The sequence below is a fragment of the Gallus gallus genome, chromosome 3 (genome assembly GCF_016699485.2).
Source record: "Gallus gallus isolate bGalGal1 chromosome 3, bGalGal1.mat.broiler.GRCg7b, whole genome shotgun sequence".
In the NCBI taxonomy this organism is placed as follows: domain Eukaryota; kingdom Metazoa; phylum Chordata; class Aves; order Galliformes; family Phasianidae; genus Gallus; species Gallus gallus.
The window spans coordinates 89,717,790-89,734,434 of record NC_052534.1 but is presented as its reverse complement, the minus strand read 5'-3'; the positions used below and the strand labels follow the sequence as shown (position 1 = coordinate 89,734,434).

General features: G+C 34.2%; 1 protein-coding gene across 2 annotated transcripts in view; it reads right to left on the bottom strand.

Annotated features, from left to right (window-relative positions):
• The window catches only part of CSMD1 (CUB and Sushi multiple domains 1), a 1,033,500-nt gene that overhangs the window by 123,007 nt on the left and 893,848 nt on the right, over positions 1-16,645 (bottom strand). For both annotated transcript variants that reach the window (XM_015284920.4, XM_015284921.4), the window contains exons 34-38: positions 16,114-16,317; positions 14,885-15,009; positions 14,183-14,279; positions 9,063-9,167; positions 2,940-3,058 (exon numbers count right to left, since the gene is read on the bottom strand). In XM_015284920.4, coding sequence (XP_015140406.2) covers positions 2,940-3,058; positions 9,063-9,167; positions 14,183-14,279; positions 14,885-15,009; positions 16,114-16,317 — 650 coding nt within the window. The remainder of the gene's footprint in view (positions 1-2,939; positions 3,059-9,062; positions 9,168-14,182; positions 14,280-14,884; positions 15,010-16,113; positions 16,318-16,645) is intronic.

Below are 16,645 nucleotides of genomic sequence, written 5' to 3'. Positions count from 1 at the left end.
ATGTTCAATATAAAATAGGTATGAATATGCTTCATACAGAATTGTATTAAATTATATGGGAAAAAAACATCTCAAAATTTAGTTAAATATATTTTGACAATCTCTAAAATTCAAACTGAAGCACTTTGGAAAAAAATGTGTTTGGATATAAAAATTTGATTTTCATTAAAATTGACAACAAACCTTTTTCATATAAACATTTTTAATTTAAAGGAAAAGTAGTCATGTAGTTATTGTATCCTTTTAGTTACTTTCAAAATGGATAAGTTATTGAATAATTTACTTAATTAAATATTTCCTGTTTTATTTTATCCTCTCATCCCATTCTTCTATGATTGCATGTCTCTGATGGGGGGGAGAGCCGTAAGTTAACGAGCACAAGCCAGGAAAACATAAAATGGACTATAAAGGATCTTCTGAAAAATAAAGTGAAATTATTCCTTTGGTTTCAAGCCTCTTTCCAACAAGAGAACACTCTGATTTCAGTCTTTTAACGTTCCCTCCTTAGGGGGGAGACACTTAATCCTACAGCTAGCAATTACTTTTCTTATGCATCTCCATGTAGTAGTTTAAGCTCTATGACTTTTCTGGTAAGTCTCAATTATAAACTAATCCACACCTGATTGTTATTGCTAGCTGTGAATAAGTTCTCTAAAGACTGAGGGTAAATTCATACCTAGAGTGGGGAAAAACAACAACAAAACAACTTACACACAAAAGGATCTGCAAATTTATTCTGATCTACACTCATTGAATAGCAAACATACTGTATCTCATAGAACTTAACTTCCATTATTTATATATTGTTTTACTTGGAGACATTTTTACTCATCCTGGCTGAGGAACATATTCTACATAAGTGTCTATGAACTTTCTTACAGAAAAGTCCATATAGCATACAAATACTCATCATTATTTTGAAAAGGCTTAAAGTCTTTCCTATTTATTTATTTATGAATTTAGTTCTTGAAGGTTCTTTGTTTTACACTCAAAACAAGATAATGAAACTATTTTTTGCAAGTCTGTCAGATTCCACAGTTAGGATTAAATTTGTATGTGTGTGGAAATACAGTTAAGTCATGTCTAAGATAATGAACAATATGCAATGAAATTCTAAGGAGGAATTTCATTGTAAAATCCCTGTAGATACAAAAACATGAGTACAGTTAGGTATATTCAAGGGCTACAGAAAAGACCTGCATACATGTAAAGGACATCTTGTGAGTTTGTGACACACAAACTTAGCATAACCACACAGATCAGTTTCTTACATACAAATCTCTTCCATAACACATTATTGTTTTTTAATTAATATTATATTTACGAACTCAGATTTTTGTACTTGCTTTAAGTAAAAATTGATCCAGAAGATCAAGACATGGCTAACAATATGTATCTTCAAAATGTTTTCCATACACATTCCTACTATTTCTGAAGTATTCACATTCTAATGTCAGCACTCCACCTCAATATTTAAGCATTATTATTTTCAGTACAGCCAGAAAATACAATGAGGTTGTATCTCAAGGGTCTGCCTACATATAATACACACAATAAAAAATGGAACCATTCCTTTTTTCATACTCAAAATTCAGATGTTTCATAGCTGGAAAGGAGAGAAGAATATGCAATGATGGGCAATACAATTAGCAGTCACCCCATCAAGTCTAATCAGTGTAAAGTTAGAGTATAAAAAGGTTAACATGAGTATCTAAGTAGTGAAGAAAAATATTTTCAAAGCAGGTACCTGTCCTAATGCATAATATTAAGGCAAGTCATCTTTTGGATATGGGTAACAGTTTATTTCTCAAGTCTAAAGTTGAATTTAAACAGACATTTCAGGTTAGATAGTTGGTTTTCAGATGGAATAAACTGGGTTATATGTAATTTCATCTGAATAGGATTCAGTTAGTATAAGGTAAGTTTCTCACTTTGTTCTATCAGATTACTGGCATCGGCTACACACAGTAATTGGATATTTGCCTATATCAATTTCAGACTTAATGGCTCAGAAGCAGTGGAATGGATGACGGTGATGAAGTGCTAAGCACCTATCCCGAACTACAAAAACAGTAAATATCTGCCAGATCTACCAGCAATACCATCAGACCCTGATGCTTTCACAATAGCGTGTAACTGAATAAAAATACCTAAAGAATTCTACACCTTCTCTACAGATACTAGAACCTTCTCTACAGATATTCCAAGAAGGATTTTTTTCTAAAAGTAGGCAGAAAATGTTTACTTTTGTCTTAGTCTAACAGATTTCACAATAACATTATATTAATTGTTGTTTTATCAAGTTTATTACAGGCTGATTTCATGGTAGATTCTGTATTGAAATAGAATGCCCTCTGTCTAGGGATTAAAAATCACAAAATGCTCTTAATACATACAAAAAAGAAGTTTGAAAACACCTGTACTAGTGGAAGCGTCTGGAGCTGTTCTGTAGCCTTGAGACCAAATAATATTCTTTTACATGCATCTACATCCTTTTTTTCCTTGAAAATCACCTCCAAACCATACTGTCATGGCTCAAACTGCTAATTAGAAATAGTTTTTGGTTTGTGATAATTACTGAATTGTGATATGTAAACTAGTACAAAACCATGATAGTAAACAAATAGGATCACAAACTAATAACACTGATGATCAAATTTCAATGCCCATACCATTGTCCTTGCTGTAGTAATACAGATGCATCTGTAAAGTACTGCATTTCATCATATACTTAATTCAGTGATACTTTAAAATGGAAAGAGGTTAATGGTTTTTAAATAGAAGTCATAATGTAATTTGGAATCAACATTTAATGACAGCCAGAGTTTTTGAAGGAATTATAAAATAAAAATACAATTTAAAAGTTTGTAAAAGGAAGAAAACAAACAACGAAACAAAAACAGAAAGAAGGAAAGAAAGAAAAAGAAAGAAAGAAGTACCTGTAATGTATACCCTGGTTCACACTGAAATGACAGAACATCATTCACCATATATCTATCTCCTGATTTGATCCCATTGCTAGGAATTACTGGTTCTGGACAGGCAGCAAGGCCTACAGCTGAGGAAAGAAAAAACAAAGATTGGGAAAGCATAAATAACTTAACAGGAGCTCTCTGCCAATATTTTCTAATGAACTCTTTCCATACCATTGTTGGTGGGTTTTTTTTTTGTTTGTTTGTTTGTTTGTTTAACAGAACATTAATTAAAAACATATTTCAACATTAAACTGAAATGCTGTTTAAAACATGGAAATTTTCAGAACTGTCCTGCAAAATACAACTGGCATGACTGAAACACAAATATATGCACTATGACTCTACCAATTACTGTGTCATGTTGTTCTGAGATATTATGTCTTTGTGTTGTCTTTAACCAGTATGGTAATTCTAGTATATTAAACAGCATACTTTTTTCTTGTGAGGGAAACAGAGAGAAAGAGCGAATATGCTTTATGCATATTCTACCTTTTCAGCAAGAGAAGAGAACTACTGAAATTGTCTGGTAGAACATTCTGGAACAATACCTAGAGACAAAGGTCAAGTTTAGTCAACTTGATCTCATCTAATAACTGCAAAGAAGTTCAGACATCTGAAAATAACAACTGACTGAATGCTATGACTATCTTTCTTATGGAATCCAGCCTCTTTGGAGACACAAAATGCAACTTGACAGTGTTAAGTACAGAAATTACATGATATTTGCCTCTACTCTGACCTCAAATGTTGCTGAGTATTGCTTGAGATCATGAACAGTACCTGAGACACTAGTCCTAATGAAAAAACACAATTTTATTTGAGATTATGCAACTTACAGATTTTGATACAGACAAGGTTTTGACTTAATGCAAATTCATGCATCTACATTTCATTATTGCCTTACAAATTTTAAATATGCATAAAGAATTTTTTTCTCACTTTATCTACTGCTAGTTTTGTTTTGTTTGTTTATTTGTGTGTTTGTTTGCAGTTCAAGGATTAGTTGAAATGAAAACATTTTACATAATGAAGAACACAGGAGTTTGAAATAGCTTTTATACATTCTCCTGAAAGTGTTGCCCCTGAGCCATTTTCTGGAAGGTCCATAAGTAGGTTCATGCAAATTTTTTCTATGTCTTGTGCCTTTGAGTCTTCTTACAGTTTACTTTTTTTTTTTCTTCCAGCACCGAGCAGTAATAATGGCAAGCCACTCTCATGCTGAGTGACAGCTATCAAGCTATGAATTTCAGTCTTTATATCAACTGCTGCAAGAATTATCCAGCTAAACATTTTCTATTTTGCACATAAAGAATTATTTAAGAATTAAAAGCTACAGGATCTCCCTAAAGTACTTTTGTAATGCAAGGTTTAATTTAGGAAAATAACTTACTTTTTAAAGATGTTCAATAATTTTTACCACAAAATTCACAAATAATAACATTCTACAATACCAGAATCTTGTGGCCACTAGGGACTTGATAGCCATTATGAACTGTGATGTTCAACATAGATATGGGAAAACATCATTAATTCAATGGTATTTTTTAGTTTCAGTTTTCTAGTATCATTCCTTTTTTCAATCACTCTGTGTTTCATAATACCATAAATATATCCACATCTGAAAATTTTCATTGGGTATGAGCACTAAATAGCTGTGATAATTTGAATTCTGTGAATAGAAATTTGAGGTTTACTTCCAGTCTTCAAAAAATTAATGTGATTGAACTCAGCATTCTTTTGTATTATAAGTTACAGGCCTGCAGTGTAAACCTGTATCAATAAAACTACTATTGCAGATTTTATGAGTCACATAAATAGTTTTGTAACAGTGACTGCATGGCAATGCTAATAATAATGTGCTTGTTATCTAGCTCTTTCTATCATTAGTTAAGTAATATACAGAATTTAAATAGAGTATGATCGAAAGAAAATCTTCAAAGTCATTTTCTATGCAACTGTTAGATAAGGTAGGACACTACATACTTTAACAGATTATTCATAATTTGTAAAAACTTTCTGCTGTTTGCTTATGCTTTATGTTATTGTCACTACCCCTTGATGATATAATTTATAATATACATTATTCTAACAGTATATCAAAAACCACAATGCAAAATCCCCTCATAATATATTTTACTTGACATACATAACATTAAGAAGCAACATTACTTCCTCAAAAGCAAAGAGAGATTTGGAAGCAGAAAAAAAAATATCCTCAATCCTTCTAATCATTAAATAATACTAGCCGATAATATTTATTTTTCAATAGGTGAACAAAAATAATATGTTCTCTCTTGTTCTTTTCTGCAAAACAATATTTACTTGGAATAGTTGAATTAAAATTCAATTTAATTTATCATAGAGTTCTGGAAATATCTATGGTACAAGATGCATCGTATTTTCAGACTTACATGAATTTGAAACATTTTGTTTATAACTCATCCAAAAGTCAAATGAATGTTTGAGAGAAATCAAACAAATTCTACTATTTGGGAACAAATGAAGGAACTTAGACAACCACTGACTTTGAAATGCATTAAACTAGATTGTATGTGAGCAGTCAGTAATAAAGGGAAAACATGTAAAATGTCAAATCCAAGCAATCGAAAAAGGACAAGGATTGCTTAGTTCATTCTTTTCAAAGCTCTGCTTCAGCTATGCAGTACAAGAGAGAGCAACACATCAATGTCAAGAATTATAACCTTCTCCCTGACCTTCTTCCACTTACTGCCTGATAAATACTTTCTTGGCCTCTGCAGTGGCATAAGACAAACATGCCTTACTTCCACAATTACATACATGTCTACAGTTACCTCAAATTCTGTTGAAACATCACTGCCATTGCTGGCAGAAAGAAAAATCCTTGCTGGCATATCTGACAATATGAATGCCCATTAGTGTCCATTTCAGAAAGCTGCAAACTGAGCGACAAAAGAATTTCTTGACAGCTTGAATGAAAGTCATTGGGGGATTCTTTTTTGACTTCCTTCCTCCCACCTTACATGGCTAACTGAAACACTGTTTTTTACTACAGTATGAACATTAAGGTGGAGTGAATCCTTTCTATTTTAGTGCTGGTTTGTAGCAAAACCCAAGTTGTTCCTCCCAGAACTGCATTCCTCAGACCAGTCTCAAAAATGGATTTATCTCAATAGATTGCTGCATCAGCTTTTACTGACATCAGCAAAACTGACTTTAACTGAGAGGTTCAAACAGCATGCTGCATCAGCAAATATTCATTATTTTCTGATATTTATTATATCGTATTTGTTCATGTATTAAAAGAAATATTGAAACTACTACTGAATCAATAAATGAGATTTTAGGACTAAGCTGAAACATCAGTGCCCACAAACACAACTGAATGTTTGGATAGTGGATTCCTTTGTTCATTAACATTAAAATGAATTCTATCAACTAGAAGAAATATTTATTCTTCCTAGAGCTGTTAATACAAGAAATACAATAACACATTTTGATAGGACTTGTTGGAAATTGTGAAAATAAATATGTTATTTATCCTATTACAGTTAGTGAGAAAAAGATCTCCATGGGAAAGATTAGCTTCAATGAATGAATTCCTGTCTTTCTTACAGTTACCTGTTGCATACCACTTTGTTTCTCATCACAGATTACTGCAACCAGCTTAACACCTACAACCCTTCTGAAATAACAAGAAACAATGCCACACAGTGGCTCTCAATGATACTTACAATTATGTTATAACCAGAATGATTTTTTTCTAGTGCACTGACCAATTCCTTCCCTTAATTTGAATTGTTCATGTATCTGATCTTCTTACAGAATGAACAAAAAACCAAAAAACCTGTCATTGGATGCCCTAGCATACAAAATGGGTAATACCACTCAACTTGGAGAACAATCTCGCATTCTTATGCTTAATTTATATATTTACACTGAACCTAAAAACATCCTAAGTATGAAGGCTCATTTGCTATCCGCAAATGAGGAGGGCAAAAGTAAGACACTGAAGAAAGGAATACAAAGTTCCAAGAAATAAAACAAGACTTATTAAATTATTTAAATTAATGTTAAATATTTAACATTAAAATAAGCTTTGATCAGAGGCTGAAGCATTTATAAAGTATTTATGAAGTTTTTTAAAGTTACTATAAAACAGCAGTATGCAGTGTGGAATATATGTAACAAAACAACAGCAAATTAAGTATATTTTACTAAGATAAAGCTATTTTCCCTAGCACACAAACTTAAAACCATACTTATTGCATCTACACTGATGAAAATACATTTTTTAAGTAGAAATTCCCTTCCATTGATTCTAAGATACAAACATGATAATTAATTTCTATTCTAGATAAATAATTTTTGTCCTGAAAAAATAATTTAATAGTTGCTTAAGGACACACTCCTCCATTTCTCTTGCTCCTTGAAATTTCTTCTGGGATGCAGGGAATGTTTCTAAATGATCCTCCCTCTTAGTGTCTTAATGAAAACTTCTTTATTATAAATTTCTGGAAATTTGTCCTTCATCTCTCAAACTTTATTTTTTCCATATGTCACTCAATTTCCTTTTATTGTGATTGCATGAATTTAACTAGAAGCTCTGTAATAAACTGAAGAACTGATGAATGGGGACTGCAGTGTTCAAAATCCATTGTTTTTCTGCTGTCCTCAGCAAAGACAAATTGAAAGAAGACAACATAGTGCAGTCCTACAGAACAGCTACTGATAAACAAGAGGGTGAACAGCTGTTTACAAGGGTGGATAGTGACAGGACGAGGGGGAACGGTTTTAAACTAAGACAGGGGAGGTTCAGGTTAAATATCAGGAGTAAGTTCTTCCCTCAGAGGGTGGTAACACTGGAACAGGTTGCCCAGGGAGGTTGTGGATGACCCGTCCCCAGATGCATTCAAGGCCAGGCTAGACATGGCTCTAGACAGTCTGGTCTAGCGGTTGGTAACCCTGCCTGTAGCATGGGGGTTGAAACTAGATGGTCATTGTGGTCCTTTTCCACCCAGGCCATTCTATGATTCCATGGTTCTATGATCTGATACTGACAGACAAGAAATAAATGGTTGGTGATGTATTAGTCAGTAGAAGCCTTATCTGCACTGACAATGCACAGTGCATGTTAAGATCCTAAAGGGACTGAAGAAGGCAAATAGCTGATTGCAGACACTAGATTTTATGTGTAGACTTTGCTTAAGTCTGAGAGCTGGCAGGCAGATGACATGGCATCCCAGCTTCAGATGGTCCTCAAAGGAGCTCAGGGACAGGAAAGTGTAAAGGACTTTAAGTACTGTATCCTTTAAGCACAGGAGTGGTCCTCAAACTCAGGAATGCAATTAGGGAACTTACTGCAGAGCTCCTCTGCGTAAAAGCATTATGGAGAGGCAGAGACAGATTAACAGGAATAAAGTTTAGAAGCATTCACCAGTCACACTTCTCAACTGGAGCTTGGATTTACAAGGGACATAACTGCCTCAGACTTCACCATCAGGAACTCCCAAGCTTCTTTGTTTAGTGGCGATGGTTAGGGAGCAGGACTAGAAGCAGTGGATGAGGATGAACTCTGAGACTAATTAATACTCATCCCATGGGATATGGACCATACAATATGCATCTAAAGGTGCTGAAAAAAGTTTGTTTGTTTGTATGCTTTGCAATTGCACAATTTATTGAAAGGAATTTGAAGGAAAGAATAAAACAGCAGAGAAAAAAAAGTGTTATCAGTTTTGTTTTTATAAATTGGCCAATGATGAAATTAACTAATTTGTGGCTACCTATATTTTGGAATAAGATGAAACAAGTGAAAACACATATATACATTAAAACCCACATTTTTAGAATATAATTGTGAATTTCCAGCTTGATCTATTATATGCTGCTAATTTGTGAACACTGATTTCAGTAATCTCAAATATCACTTCTTTAAAATTTTAATATAATAAATACTGGTCATTCCAGGATCATGCTGAGTAGAGGTTGCTAGTCAGAGAAGGAAAAAAACACCAAAAAACACATCACAAAAGAAACAATATAAGGACTCTCCATCCACACACATGCTTTTTTCATGAGAAAGTTTTAAAGAGCAAGTAGTCTTACTTTTGTATTCCAGGTGGAAACCAGCTGCGGCTACACTAATATCAGAGTGAAAATGTAGATAAAGTTGATTGGAAGTGCTATTCAACAACGCTGGCACAGTTGTACCTGGAAAAATAAAAGTTTTGAGATAAACTGTAACATGATGTTCTACCATAGACTTTTACTGAAAAGACATAACCAGCCTTATTTTCTTCTCATTATGTGCATGGAAATCTCAAGTCATGATAATAAGTGGCTATGTAAATACAATCAAACTAGATGCTATCATGTCTAAATGAAACCTTACTCACTTGGGTAGAAAAAGAGACAGAAGCAAACAAAAAAAAATTACCCCAAAACATAGTATAGGTTTTGATTACAGCATCAAGCTCAACAGCCAATTTTTATTTTGTTTTTCCACATACATAAAGAATAACAGAATAGAATAGAGTAGACAACCTAAATATTTCCTGTGTCCTCTCTGCATTTTCTTCCCACTATATTTCACCACTTATCCTAACTCTGTGGATATAAAAGAAAATGAAGATACAGATGCAGCACATTGAAAAAAAAAAAAGAGAAGAGAAGAGAAGAGAAAAAGAAAAAAGCATACCAACTATTTAGCTAATTCAAATAGCAGTAATCAAAATTGTATGTAGCTGAATTCAGTGTATGCTACACAAAAAGCTTATCACTACCCTCAGACACATTGTCATTAGCACTAATAAGCATGACACTAAATTTTCTTTGTTTCCGTACTACTACTATGTCTATCAAACCATATTGTCTAATGCTGGCAAATCTGCTCAGGCTAAGAATTACATCCTTTTCTCTGCATACCCTCAAAAACAGTATTAAATAGCCAATAAACAGTGGTCACATGAAAAATATTTTCATTTCTTATGGAGCGTTTGCTGTTTCTATAGCAACTGTGAGCAGCCTAAGTATGATCTTGAAATTCACTCTTAAGAGAAATACTAGAAAGAATTATCCTCAATTTTCTACAATATAAACTAAGAAAAGTAAAAACTTTTGAATGTAAAACTGTATTAAGCAAAATCTTGATATAAATGGTGAACAGTTAAAAAGATGACTGATCTTTATACACTATAGCCCTTTAAAGGAGGCTTTAATGTCTGACATGGAAGCTCCAAGTATAGAAATTCACAAGCAGTACAGAGCATTCATGTCACACAGTACTTATAGTAGAATACAGAAAATAAGGAAACATCTTCTAAAAGAGAAGAATTTTCATGGTATCCATACAAAATATTTAGCTAAGGTGTCTGTTCAGTAAAGTTGAGGACACTAACTCATAACTGTCTTTTCACTTAACAAAATTGCTCTTCTGCCAGTTATGAATGCTATGTTCTTCTGTTCCCTTGTAACATCTGCTAAGAAAAGATTGCATAACACCAGTCTTTTACTTCCTGTAGTATTCAATATGAGGAGAAATGGTATTCTATTATGCTGTGAGAAAAAGAAGGAAAAAAGTAAACAAGGCTAAACAATTTAATTCTCATTTTTGCTGTGTTCAGTGGCATATCAAACTTAAATTTTATTGCTCACTTGCTACCTTAGGATCTTAGGGTATTTGGTAAATACTGCATGGGAGATACACTTAGTAAGATGACCAGATACAGTGTCCAAAGTGTGCCATTTGTTTTGGACTTTGCCTTTTGCCAACGGAAAGAAACAGTATTTAAAATACAGAAGAAATTTTGATGAGTAATAGCTGAGTAGCATAGCATTGAAAAGAACAGTTCAATTGGAAAGACATTCAAAGACCATCTAGTCTAACTGCCTGACCTTTTCACAGCTAATCAAATGTTAAAGCATATCAATGGAAGCATTATGCAAATACCTCTTGAACACTGACAGACATGCGGCATCAAACAACCCACTAGGAACCCTGTTCCAGCATTTGACCACCCTCACTGTAAGTTGTTTTTTCCTAATGCCCAGTCTGACCCTTCTCAGGTGCAGCTTTGTGACATCCCCTCACGTCCCACCATCAGTTCCTAGAAGCAGAGCTTGGCACCTCCCCGCCGCGCTTCCCCTCTTCAGGGAGCTGCAGAAAGCAATAAAGTCGCCTCTTGGCATCCTCTTCTCTAGAGTGGACAATGCAAGCGTCCTCAGCCTCTCCCCATACATGTCTTCCAGCCTGTTACCAGCTTTGGTGCCCTACTCTGGGTGATTTCAAGGACTTTAATGTCCTTTTTCATGCTGTAGAGCATAGAACTGCACACAGTAGCCAAAGTGTGACTTCATCAATGCTAAATATAGTGGGACAATAATTTATTTGACCACTTGGCTATACTGTGTTTAATGTACCTCAAAATGCAGTTTGCTTTCATGGCTGCCAGGCCACACTACTAGGTTCCATTCAGCCTAGCTATTGACAGGCATCCCTAGGTCCCTTTCTCCCTTCATCCAATCACTTGTCTCCCATCTGCACCTGTGTCTGGCAACTATCTGTTCCAGGTGCAGTACCTGTCAATTTCCTTTGTTGAACTTTGTTACCATTGCTAATCACCCTGTGCTCTGATCTATCTATATCAATTTCAAAGTCTCAGAATCACAGAATCATAGGGATTTGAAGAGACTTCTAGAAATCCACTAGTCCACCTGTCCTGCTAAAGCAGAATTTTCTACAGTAGGCTGCAGAGGAAAGCATCCAGGTGAGTTTTGAATATCTCCAAAGAATAAGACTCCACAAACTTTCTAGGCAGCTTGTTTCTATTTTCTGTCATCTTCGAAGTAAAGAAATTCTTTCTCATGCTCATATGGATTCCAGTTTGGGTCCATTGCCCCTTGCCCTGTCACTAGGCACCACCAAAAATAGCTCCATCCACTTAATACCCAGCCTTTAGGTATTTATAAGTGCTGATAAGATCTATTCTCAATCTCCTCTAGGCTAAATGGTCTTAGATCTTTCAGCCTTTCCTCACATGGGAGATGCTCCAGGCCCCTAATCATCTTTGTGGCTCTCCACTGGACTATCTTCAGTAGCTCCTTGTCTTTCTTGAACCAGGAAGTCCAGAACTGGTCACAGTGCTCTCATTCCTCATCTCTCCTGGGAGTCAATAGCATCTCTCAGCTTAGTATCATCAGGAAACATGCTAAGGATGCTGCTCCTGCATCCAGAGTGTTGAAAAGAATATTGAGCAGGACTGGTCCTAGATTTGAGCCTTGGAGAACATCACTAGTGACTGCCAATCAGCCAGATGTGGACCCCATTTACTACGATTCTTTGAGACACCATTACCTCCCATAAAGTCTTCCCTGATTAGATATACATCTGTAGAGTTTCAATGCATATTTTGAAGACACATGAATTTTAGAGACTAAATCAGCACAATCTTTAAACAATGGTGCTGTACAAGATTTACTGAGACAGATATGGTACCTGCTGAGTTTTACTACTTATGATATTGTGGCACATTACTGGCACAATTTTGAGAACAGCAGATTTTATGATATGTTAATATATTTATTACTCTACTCCTACACTACACATTTCTATTATTTCTATTAAGTCTTATGTTCATGACATGAAAAACACAGATCTACAGTAAAGCTGTGCTACTCCATCTCCAGTTAAATATTTTCTATTTTCCTGGAAATTAGGAAAGCTTTTAAGTTAAATCAAGATGATACACTTTTACTGTAGAATAAGAAATCATTTTGAGTCTTAAGTGCTGTTAAATAGGATGTTGCTAAATGGATCATTTAATCAGCTTTTTATCTACCAGGTCAAAAATATTTGCTGTACATTTCAATTGACAAAGGATGATTATATTTCATAATCTCTTTGTTTCTTATTTAAAATTTAATATACAACATAATTAATAGTCTTTGATACAAGGGCTGCCTCAAAAGTAATGCTTTCTGTTTTGTTACATTGGCCCACAACATTAGAGGCAGATGGTGGGATGGCAGTAGAAGTTAAAACTTCCCACCAATATTTTGTTATATTTTGTTGCTGTGTGGCAGCAAAGTAGCAGTCTGACAAAATGGAGTCCGATATGGAAGTGCACATGAAGCAAAGATGTGTAACCAAATTCCTCCATTTGGAAAAAATGGCACCCACTGACATTCATTGATGCTTGCTGAATGTTTAGGGAGACCAAACAATGGAGGTGAGCACAGTGAGGCAGTGGGTAGTGCATTTCAGTAGTGGTGACAGCAATTTGAAAGACAAGCCATGATTCAGATGAACATGCAGATTTTTACAAGCACAGCATGCAGGCTCTTGTTCACTGGTGCTGAAAACATGTAGCTAATGGTAGTGACTATGCTGAAAAACAGCTTTTTGTAGCTGAGAATTTTCTCTGTCAAATACTGTTGTTGTGCTGTTTGTATCTGTTGTATTTTCCATAGAAATAAATAGGAGACATTACTTTCAGAGCAACCTATGTACAAAAAAATTTAAATATATAGACTTTAATACGTGACAATTTATTATGTAAATTTTGAAATGCAACATTAAATCATTCAACTAAATACTCAAATAAATATATTGTGTTTATTTTATTTGATCATTAATCTGCATACACAATCCAGTATAAGTCTATTCTTTAAAAGTTTTTGAAGTCACAAGAGAAGGAATGTTCCACAAGATTATCTCGTTACACCAGAATTGGATCAGGCTTCTGACAGAGTGCATGATATAATTCATGACTTAATCTCTCTCTCTCTCTTTTTTTTTTTCTTGGCTTGGTTTACTCTTTCTATAAAAACTGTTTTATAAAAATGGAATAAAATCATATGTGTCTAATGTACTTGTGAAACAAGAAATGACACGGCTTACTACATCCCAATCACACTGATTTGTTTTGCTGGTTCTTTTTTTTTTTAGTTTGGATAATTGGTGAATGCCTCATCTTTTTCTTGAGAAAGGACAGCTAGGATGAATAAGCTAAGTCAAAGTTACCAAAGGAAATTCCTTGAATGTCAATACCATTTTGTATCACTACATCCTCTCTATAGGAGATATGGAATAAATAAAACACATTAAAGATACCATACAAATATACTCCTTGTGTATGTGCGAACATGCTTCTTGGGTATACAGGAGAACCAATGATGGCCTCTCATGCACCTACAGTCTATACGCTCAGATCAAAGCATATCCTTACCCGAAAAACTCCCAAGACGTGGTGCTGTCATATCTCCACCATCATATATTTCAAGAGAGTCCCAGTTATGTTCAGTGGCAAAGCTGATGACTTGGATCTGCAAAATGCCACCACAAAACTTTTTAAACAAACAAGTCTTGTGTATTTTTAAATGTTCTAGAAACAGCAAAATGAAAGGTGAACAAGTATTAAAGAGAATATAACTAAAGAGGTACTAACAATAACAATAATAATAAAAAAGTATACAAACATTACCTGTTACTTTTTAATTTGTCTTAACTTTCAGAAAATGTGAACATGACACTAGGTGACTAAGAAGGATTTTGCACATATGCTGTATGATTTTAAATAATTACTCAAAGTGCAAATGAGAAGATAATGAAGACCTCTCAAGTGCTCTAGTAATATTCTAGCAGATAGAAAGGGTTGGCATTCACATATCACATTGAAGAGTTTGCATTCAGTATTTTACACAGTTGAAAGAGAAAGCTGCTTGTTAACTATTTCTCATGCTGTCTGTAAAGAAAGTAAATTAAGCTAAGCAAAGAACAACAATGAGAAAAACAAAGCACAAATATTTGAATCAACCCCAAAATAACGCAACTGCTAACTGTTTTCTGACACTTACAAAGAAATAAACATTTATTTTTTAAACTGAAATACAAATAACAATATTTCATGCTTGACAGAATATAGACTTGCCTGAATACCTGATCCTTCAGTCACTATGATTTTCCACACACAGTTCAAGCTGTTACCATAAGGTTCAGGGTAACCTGGTGATAGAATAGTACCTCTCCGCTCAGTAAAATTCCCACTACATGGCACTGAAAGAAAGCATTATTATGAATTATTACAAAACCTTAACTATTTCAGAGAAAAGTAATAATAATTTTATCAATAAGTTATCATAATTCTCTTTCTTATTATAAATTCATAAACATTAAATAATGAATTGAACTAGGAAAGTAATGTTATCTAAAACAGATTAACAATATGCAGTATTCAGATACATCTTGCAAAAATGAACCATTCCAAAGTGAACTTCATTTTGAAAAAGCCTAGAAAAACCTAGCAGCTCAACCTAGTCAAGTCTTACCAGCAAACAACTGTTAAATCATAACATTAAACCCAATCTTGATTCATAGAAAACCTGTGAACCTACCTACAGCTTAGCATAGTTTTAACATTGTACCTAGCTGGTAAAACAGTGTGGTACATTACATATATTTTTAGCATATATAGAATTGCTTCTTTATAGTTCAAAAAACCAGAACTAAGCTAAGCAAAAACAGAATACACAGAAAACAGGACACCTACATTTATTTTTAGAACACTCCAATTAATTATACAGTAGATTCATATGAATATCAGTGAGCTTTGGATATAAATCCAATGAAGGGTGAAGAAATTCTTTCAACATTTGAAAGGACAAGAAAGTGTCAAATATTATCCCATTGGAGGCCTGTTGATAAACTAGAAAATTAGCTAAACTTAACAGAGCTGTCATTTTTATTGTGTATTATGCTTCACTTGAAATATATATATATATATATATATAACCATTCCATGGGTGATAGAAACATCCAACAAATACTGAATAATAAAATAGGTTGAGACGCTTTTGGAGAATTAAGATCTGTCCTTTATTTCAAGCTGTGGATGAGTCATGAAAATAATGAATGTTCAAGAAAATGTGCATCTCACTTGTTCATATAATCTAAGTCATTATATGAAACACTATACTGCCTACCAGCCAGCTGGTTCTCAATTACTTTTTGATATGGAACACTGCTCTTTTAAATTGGGCATGACTGATATTAATCGAAGGAGAGTGAATGTCTGTTAAATACTATTTTCTGATATAGTTCCTGAATTCTAATTCAAAGACATACATGACAAAACAGATGAGTTTAAATGTAATTACTTACCTACACAGCTTGGTACTGTGTCATTCCACTGAGCTAAGGCATTAGGTACAGAATGACATCGGATAGCTTTTGAGCCTTGCAGCAGGTATCCAGGACTACATTCAAATCGAACAACAGAGCCTGCTGAAAACTCAGACCCAATTCTCCTTCCATACCTAGGCTCTGGAACTGAGCTACACTGTGTATCACTTGTGCGTGGAACAGCTGCATCAAAAGAGAAAGAAAAATGCCACGAACCTAAATGACAATCATCATCTAAAATATAAACAGATTACTAAATATGCATTTGCAATATGCAATTGTTTTTTTGTTGGAAATGGTTAAATTCTTTTTGTTCCTTTTGTTTGCCTTGTTAATGTCATATCAAAGACTGGCCTAATGTTCTCATGTCTGTTAGCCAAATTTGGGTTTGTTTAGGCTGGGAAAGAGAAGCCTGGGGAGACCTCATTGCAACTTTCTGGTACTCACAAACAGGAGGGAGGACTGAAGTTTTACATGGTCTGATAGTGAGAAGACAAGAGAATTGATATTT